Source organism: Neophocaena asiaeorientalis, unplaced genomic scaffold (genome assembly GCF_003031525.2).
Source record: "Neophocaena asiaeorientalis asiaeorientalis breed wild unplaced genomic scaffold, Neophocaena_asiaeorientalis_V1.1 scaffold119, whole genome shotgun sequence".
Lineage (NCBI taxonomy): Eukaryota > Metazoa > Chordata > Mammalia > Artiodactyla > Phocoenidae > Neophocaena > Neophocaena asiaeorientalis.
The window spans coordinates 11,621,202-11,630,136 of NW_020175821.1; the positions used below are offsets into that span (position 1 = coordinate 11,621,202).

General features: G+C 43.1%; 1 protein-coding gene across 1 annotated transcript; it reads left to right on the forward strand.

The window, feature by feature from the left end:
- Positions 1–1,381: 1,381 nt before the first annotated feature.
- RGSL1 (regulator of G protein signaling like 1) lies at positions 1,382–8,037 on the forward strand (the record flags this gene model as incomplete). The annotated part of the gene is given in 7 exon segments (XM_024732608.1): positions 1,382–1,394; positions 4,236–4,318; positions 4,893–4,980; positions 5,847–6,008; positions 7,045–7,713; positions 7,716–7,978; positions 7,981–8,037. Coding segments are annotated over 7 exon segments (1,335 nt in total), but the record flags the coding sequence as incomplete, so codon positions are not given.
- Between the last annotated feature and the right edge of the window lie 898 nt (positions 8,038–8,935).

Sequence of the window (8,935 nt, forward strand, 5' to 3'; positions counted from 1 at the left end):
TGCTGAGCTCCACATTTCCAACTTGCTACAAATGTTTTAGACCTTGCTAGAAATTACTTCCGCCTCCTTTCTCTTCGGTTATTATTGTCCTTCATCTCTAAAACTCTTTCTATGTGGATCAAAAGTGTTCTGCTCTTTTCTTTGAGCTACTCATGATCCCAGAAGTAGGCCTGGCCCAGTTTACAATAGAAAATCATTATACCATCCTGAGAAAAATTAAAATGAAAGAATTATAACTTCTTTCCCATATTGCCTCTTGCTTGCCTCTATTTTTCTGGAGTGACTGGCCTAGATGAATGAGGGATTGACCAGGGTTAGAACATTTCTGGTCAAAATTGGTCATAGAAAATCTGCAGTTCTTTTGTATGCTATGATTTGATGAAAATATTAAATGACTTTGTCTCAGTCTTATGGTAAAATTCTTAGATATGTGGGGTACCTTTTTCTAAGTAGCTCCTTTCCATATAGATATTGTTTATGTCTTCCTTTATAACATCTGTGGGAAAGAAAGTCTAATTAAACATATAAGGATACGCACAAGAAGTGGCAGGAGAAATTATACAGAAAAACACATCATTGTGAGCAAGTCCAAGAGACTTATTTCTAAGCCCATTAAAACATGTTTTTCATGTGAAAGGGAGGTTTGATTTACTGGCACATTTGAAATAAGATGGGCTCTTGAATCACATAGGCAGAGTCCAATCTCAGTGTTGCACTTACTATCTTTCGTTGAAAAGGAGGTGATGATAATCCCTATTTTGCATGGCTGAGAATGGAATGAGAATCAAGTATAAACACCTCATCTAATTCTTCCTCATGGAAGGCATTCAGCTAATGTTTATTCAATCTTTTTTCAAAGCCAGTGGATAGTAACCCACAGCCAACCAGAGGAAACTATTTGGGAAGGAAGAGAAGGGGTAGAAAACAGCATGGATATTAGGTTGAATTTTCCAGCTTCTCTGAGAGATAAGTCATTAAACATTCACTGTGTACCTGTTAAATTTCTAGCAGGATATTGGATCCAAAAGACACATGAGAAATGAATGAACAGATTCCTACTCCCTCGAAGCATAAAATCAAGTTAAAAAGACAGAACTTAAACTCAGGATCTAGAATTAGACAACAATTTTAAAGAAACTGTCGAACCACACCAAACAGTATGGACTAAAGCCCTAAGTATGGGAAGAGTCTGTATGGTTAAGGGAATCCAGAAGATTAGGTAACATAAAGACTTATTTTCAGACTGAGGTCTCTACCAGAGGTATAGAATCTGGAACCCCTAGGAGAAGGTGTCATTGTGCATTCATAAGGAGCAGGGTTCTGTTGACTGGGGGCTAATTCTGCTCCTAATCAATCACAGTGGCAGGAAGAGCAAGGCCACATGAGCAATGCTGGTGAGTCTCTGAGAGGGATGTCTCCGCGGCTTTGAGCCCCCCAAATAAGGCAAACCACTCACCTTCGTGGTCATTGACAGGAATGAGTCAGTCATTCAGGGCCACCACATGTAGATTTTATGTTATTCATACCAGTTGTTTTTCTTCTCTTTTCTCCCTTTAACCCACCTTTTGCCACCACATCTTTTAGGATCAGATAGAGTCCCATTCATAAGACAACTAAGGCAACTAGGCGGGATAAGTAAGAGGGAAGAATTAAAATGCATATTGGCCCATTTTGTGTCATACCGCCTCCAGGGAGAAGGCTAGCATGAGGTTTGGGGTTATCCAACAATTTCTTTGTTACCACATCAGTATCACTATTGTGTGGAACGAATGTTGAAAGCCTGCTCAGATTATTATGAAGTTTGAAGGCAAAACAGGTGAGAATGGAAAAACAAGAATGGAGAAATAGGACAGGGAAGTGGAGGATATGGAGAGCCTTGTTCCTATATCCTGTGAAGACTGTATTGTTAATGCCAAGCACTGCTCTCAGTCAAGCCCCTTGTCACCAACAGTATGTGTGACTATAGAAAACAATCGATTGAGAAATTTATCCAAAGCCTTGCTTTCCTGCACTCAGATTGTCTCAATAATCTTATTCAGCAAATCCATGCCAGGATTTATGAATAACAACAAATGAACAAAAGTCCAAACGATTGAAGATCTTTTCTTGAAAGAATAATTCATTCAACATTTACAGAACTTAGACACTGTGCAAACACTCTTAGTGTCTAGAGGAAGAAAGATGAAAAGACAGAAATCCCACCTCTCGTGGAGCTCAGTCTGTTGAGGCAGACAGTTGAGGAATACTCCTCCACTGCATAGGGGAGTATTGAGAGAGAGAGAGAGAGAGAAACAGAGCAACAGGTATCAAAGATGATTTTCAAGTTTCTGGTTTAGACAATTGGATGGTGGTTCCAGTAACTGAGACTGGGAAAACAGGAAAAGGAGAAGGTTGGGAAGGAAAATTATCAGATCAGCTTTGAAAACGTTGAGATGAAAGTGCTTGACAGGTGTCCATGTGGAGATGTCCCATAGCTCATTGGATATTTAAAACTAGAGCCAAAGAAAGAAGTCTGGACTGAGAACATAGATTTTGAAATTATCCATGTGGAATAGATAAATTAAATCAGGGAATTATCATAAAAAGATGAGCAGAGGGCTGAGGAGGAGGACGATAGAAAAAAACACATAAATATTTACAACACTAGGTAGCAAAAGAAAAAGACATCTATGGATCAGGGGGCAAGAACGGGCATCAGTTCTGTTACAATCGTGTTTGATTGTCTGGGTTTCTATTTCTATTTCTATTATTAGAAGACAATAACCACCAAAGTGTCATTAGGAAAAGTAATGAAGGGGATTATTTAGTTTTCTTATGTTATTACAACTTCACCCAGGTGGAGTGCCATGTACTTTTCTCACCAGACATTTAGCTAGCTGAGAGATAGGACTAGTGTATAATATTTAAGTTTCTCATTATATGAGTGGGGTTTTTTTTATAATTTTATTTATTTATTTTTGGCTGCGTTCAGTCTTCGTTGCTGTGCGCGGGCTTTCTCTAGTTGCGGTGAGCAGGGGCTACTCTTTGTTGCAGTGCATGGGCTTCTCAATACAGTGGCCTGTCTTGTTGTGGAGCATGGGCTCTAGGCAGGTGGCCGTCAGTAGTTGCGGCACACGGGCTCAGTAGTTGTGGCTCGCGGGCTCTAGAGCACAGGCTCAGTGGTTGTGACTCACGGGCTTAGTTGCTCTGTGGCATGTGGGATCTTCCTGGATCAGGGTTCAACCAGCGTCCCCTGCATTGGCAGGTGGATTCTTAACCACTGGGCCACCAGGGAAGCCCCGTAAGTCTTTCATTATACACTTTAGGTATGATGGAAAAATGCTGGGCCATTGATAGAACAATTAACTTACTATTTACCAGTTGACATTATACACTAAAATTAGGGGCAGTGAATTAGAATGAACCTAGAGAGGCCACCTTGTCCACCTGTGGTATCTATGCTTGGTTTTGAGGCAGTCAACATTTATTTCCTTAGATTAACTTGGGAAGCACAATGATCAAGCTTGAGAGAAATAATAAATATGTTGCATTACCGATATATTCAAAAAAGCCTCTTTGGGGGGCTTTAATGTTGGGCCCAAACTGACAAGTTGAAATTTGACTTGATTTCTGAAAAGTGACTGCACAAATTAAAGATGGTGAAAGCTAACCCCATTTCCGGCCATGCTAATATAACATAGAACATGGGTAATAGTTGTCTTACGCTCCTCCCTGAGAAGGATGTGGAATGCTTGAGTTGTGGGTGCCCCTCTAGCCAAGGAGAAGAGAACCAGATGGAAAGGAGGTCATGTGATGAATAATTGAAGAAATGCTTAGTGACTAGCCAGAGGGGGTGAAGGTAGGCAGAAGGTTGTAATGACTTTGTAAATATGGGATCTCTGTCCATTAAAAGAGGACTTAGATGAATTCAATCAAGCTTCAGAGGGCAGAGTTTCAACAAACGGAAAGAAGGTAAAGGAAGGCAGTTCACGGTAGGAAAGATCTTATGAAACTATTTTCTCTCTGCATAAATGGAACGGGCAGTCCTGTGAGGCGGGGAGCTCCCCACAGCTGGGAGTGTTTAAGCAATGCGATGTTGCAGGCGAGGGTCCTGGAGAGGGGAGATATTGAGTTAGATGACCCTAAAAGCCATCGTCATGCTGAGATTTACCCTTGTGAAATGATCCATTCAATTGCTTCATTTTCCCATCCTCAAAGCAATCCTGCTTATGAGAGATTTTTTTCTCCCCATATAGAGATGATTGGTTCCACATATCTTATAATTCTTCTAGAGGATGAAACTTTTGCTGATTTTGTCAACACATCTCTTTCTCTCCTAGTAGGCATTCTCAGACTTAAATCCAAATGTTTCATCTACAGCTGAATAGTGAATCTTACTGAGCTGAGTGTCTTTTTTTTTAAATTTTATATTCTTTATTTTTTATACAGCAGGTTCTTATTAGTTATCCATTTTATACATAATAGTCTATATATGTCAGTACGAATCTCCCAATTCATCCCACCACCACCACCACCCCCAGCCACTTTACCCCCTTGGTGTCTATACGTTTGTTCTCTACATCTGTGTCTCTATTTCTGCCCTGCAAACAGGTTCATCTGTACCATTTTTCTAGGTTCCATATATATGCGTTAATATATGATATTTGTTTTTCTGTTTCTGGCTTACTTCACTCTGTATGACAGTCTCTAGATTCATCCACGTCTCTACAAATGACCCAAAATTTCATTCCTTTTTATGGCTGAGTAATATTCCATTGTATATATGTACCACATCTTCTTTATCCATTTGTCTGTCAATGGGCATTTAGGTTGCTTCCATGCCCTGGGTATTGTACATAGAGCTACAATGAATATTGTGGTACCTGAATCTTTTTGAAATACGGTTTTCTCAGGGTATATGCCCAGTAGTAGATGTGTGGATTCGGAGAGGGAGAGGGATAGGAGCTCCTGAGGGTGACTATGGAACAAACTATAAAGCAGGTAAGTAGGACAAACAGCATCAAGCCAGGTAGACATTTCTGCTTTTTACATTTTTACCACTTGGGCAAGCAACTGCTGGTGAGTTCTTTCCTCTGTGTTTTAGTCCATGGTTAGCAAAAGGGATTAAACTCTCATGTCGACTGTGGTGGTTGGGTAGTAGATACTTGGAGGACTGTGTTGAGAAGAACTCTGAGGCCACACCTATGCCAGAAAGTGTTGAGATGTCCTGCTTTCTGTTCTATTGGGTCCAGTAGTTGATGAGTCTAGGAAGCTGGCAGTGAGCACTGGCTGACATTCCTGTTCATCATAATTAAATTTCATGGAGGAACAAATCCTAGTTTAAAGGTGAAATTCTGGATCACCATGGATCAGGCAGGGAAGAACTAGACCGACTGTCTCACAGTTTGTCACTCAGACTTCTGCCCTGGCAAAGCTGTGAAACAGGGAATGCAGTCTTTGGCACCTTTTGGCTCCAGTGTCCTCTGCAGGCTGCTCTGAGTCATGATCTAGGAAATGTTCTTTTACCCCTGATCTTTATTTTTTGGACAAAACCTAAATGTCTAATGATTTATTCTCAGAGTCTCGTGGTTTTCCCTAAACTGACAGTTTTTCTAACAACCAAAAAAAACTCATGAAAGACTCCTGTGTATTAAGTCCCTTTTTTCCATGCCTCCCATCAGCTCCTGCATTAGGACGTTTCTGGAGGTGATGCCTTAAGCCAAAGGAGTGGCTGAAGGTGATGTTGGAGGCACTAGAGCAAGCTGGTGGTTGGGGGTGGGGGGATCAGAGGCCACATGCAGATGCAGCCGCTGAGGGGCAAGATTGGGGTGCAGCTCGGTGCCTATCCTATCCTGTCCGACCCATAGGTGAAGAGCTGGTGGATTTCTGGATTCTTGCTGAGAAGATCCTGAGCATAGATGAGGTGGACATGGAAGTGAGAGACTACTACCTGTCCCTCCTCTTCATGCTGAAGGCCACCCATCTGCAGGAAAGCTCACGGGTGGTGACTCTCTACAACATGAACATCAGTGAGAATTATAAAGCATATCCGAAGTGAAATCCCTGGGAGATATAAGAAAAAAATCAATCCAGTGTCTGATAGTCCCCAGTCTCTTGCCTTGCAGACTGCTACCCTCTCCATCAGGGATATCAGTGGGAACCCCAACCCTAAACAGGGAAGGGCTTGAGAGAGACCAGTTGTCCTGAAGCTGGTATGTGCCTGTTCCTGAGATAGTACTTGTCAGTGAAGGGTGGCTGGCAAGAACGAAGGGGAATTGGGACAGGGTAATTGAATAGCTCCTGCACCTCTAAGCCTGCATGGCGTGTTTTTGTTGTTGGTTTGTTTTATTTTTCAATTGGGATTCTTGAGAACAAACTACAGTCCACAGGCCAAATGCAGTACATGTGGCCTAGGAGCTAAGAGTGTTTTTGTGTTTTTAGAGGCTTAAAGGAGAAGAAGACTGTACAACAGAGATTATATATGGGTTACAAAGCATAAAATACTTACTACTGGCTCTTTACCGAAAAAAGTTTGCCAACCCCTTCCCTAGAACATCAGGTTCATTCAAATGTATTTATTTATTAACTGAGAAGGTGTTCCTAACCCAAATACAAATGTGTTCCAGAAGACTCGCTGTTTGGGCTTTGTCACACTCCTCTTTATTCATGTAGATAACTGAGAATTGATGACATTAAAATCAGGGCTAGTTGGGATTTTTTCAATTTGTCCAGTCCAAACTCTTTCCTTCAGTCAGATCTAACTTTGAGAAACCCCATTCAGAGGTACATGTTTCCTGTTCTTGAACATGTTTTTGTGTACCTCTTGCTTTCCTTTACAATAACTTTCAGTAGTCTGAAAAGTAACTTGAGGAATCCCACAAAACGGTTATTTCTCTGGGGAAGAAGGAAGGTAACCAGAAGAAGGGGTCACTGTGTGTTGAACAAACCCTAAAAACATGTTCACTATATATCTGACCTGTCTACACCCCAGGACACAAAAACATTTGGAAAAATTCAAAAACCTCACCATTCCACATCATTTTCATCCTTTATCTTTCTTTCCAGAGGCCCTTCTGAACCTTTCCGTCTGGCATCCCAACCAGTCAACCACCAGGAGGGAAATCCTGAGTCACAAGCAAAAAGTGGCTCTGTTCAAACTCCAGAGCTATTGGCTCCCAAACTTTTACACCCACGCTAAGACGATCATGGCCAAGGAGGAATCGTGCCAGGCTCTGATGCAGGAATACGAGACTCGCCCGTACAGTATCTGCTATACCCACGTAGGAGGGCTCCCTCTGAGTATGAGCATCAAGAAGGGGCACCACCCCCAGAAGCGGTACTCGAGCGGGAAGGCCAAGAGGAAGATGTGTTAGTTGACAGACCATGGCTCTTGGTCTCTGGAAGTGAGTACCAGCCCAGATATCAACACTTTGCTCCCCCAGGAGCTGTTTCCTCAAGGCAAGTTGGTTATACAAATGCCTTCCCCGAAAGAGACCTCTTTAAAGGAGAGAATTATCAGTTTCTGGGAAAAGGATATTCTCTGTGCCAAGAAGTCCAATGTGAAGAACAAAGCCAAGAGCCACCTCCACATGGAGGGCCTCTCTGAGACATCATTCTTTACCCACCTGAGGACTGTCACCCCCATCATCAATTACTCCCCCCACATGACAATTAAGAAGGCCGTGGAGCAAAACCTCTCCTTGGGGTACAGCCACTGGGCCTTGTGTGCTGATGCCTTGCAGGGAGTCCCTTTTGGGACCACCCGAAGAAGCAAAATTTGAAAGTGGAGGTCCAACTCCTGGACCTATGGCAGGACCTGCACGATTTCCTCAGTGTCCTGATGAGTAACAGGAAGACTGGGAAAGCCATCTTTTGGCACATGCTGGGCAACCGGATCTGTGAGCTCTGCCTTAATGAGCAGATTGGTCTACGCCTACCACTAAAATCCCAAACCATCAAAGGCCTGAAGGAGCTGCTGCCATCTGGGGACGTGAACACCTCTGGATTCCCAGAGCCCAGAAGGAGATCTGCAATGCAGGCCATGCCTCACAGAAATGGGTTGGTATCTGGAAGATTAGGTCAAGACTGACCAAAAATCCTATCTGGTCATCTATCCTGGCTAACTTAATGATATAACTACCCACACAACACTTTCCATACTGAAGAGTTGGTTGATCACTTAGGAGCAAGTTATATAAATTCCCAAGAAGCAGCCAAAACTCCAAAGTAGGATGGAGGCGGAGGAGTGGTCTTCAATTCCCCCTTATAGGGAGTCACCCAAAACTGTGAACCTCAGACTGTTCTATTGAGGGAAGTTTTAAGAACTCTGTTCTAAACCTCATGTACTGAAATACAGGGTCTCTGTTTCCTAGACTAGCCATCACGGAAATGGCCAAATGGGAGGGTTTATTCTTTATTATTATTTTTTTGCGGTACGTGGGCTTCTCACTGTTGTGGCCCCTCGCGTTGTGGAGCACAGGCTCCTCCCTGACCGGGGCACGAACCCGTGTCCCCTGCATCGGCAGGCGGACTCTCAACCACTGTGCCACCAGGGAAGCCCGGGAGGGTTTATTCTTATCCCCAAACAGTAGATAAAAGCATGGGACTATCCTGGAGACACAGGAAGTAATAGTTTGATGATTGTAAGTCAAGATCTTGGCAGAAAACAAATGGTGGAGCTAAATTGGTAACAGATGAGAGCTTAATAAAAAGGCACTACTTACAAAGGAGGGTAGGGAAACCACAGGGATACCCCGTGCAATACCCCAGGGCCAGTAAGGGTGGGCCACCTTCATCACTCTTAGGCCTGAAGAGTGGAAGAGAGGGAGCAGTTACCAGAACCAGGGGATAAAGAGCTGTGTAGAGTGGAGCACTGGTCAGGAGCTGTGACTGTCAGCAGAGGGACGTCTGGAAGGATCGGGGTGGGGGGGTGGGGGAATAGGTATTCCAAGCTCAC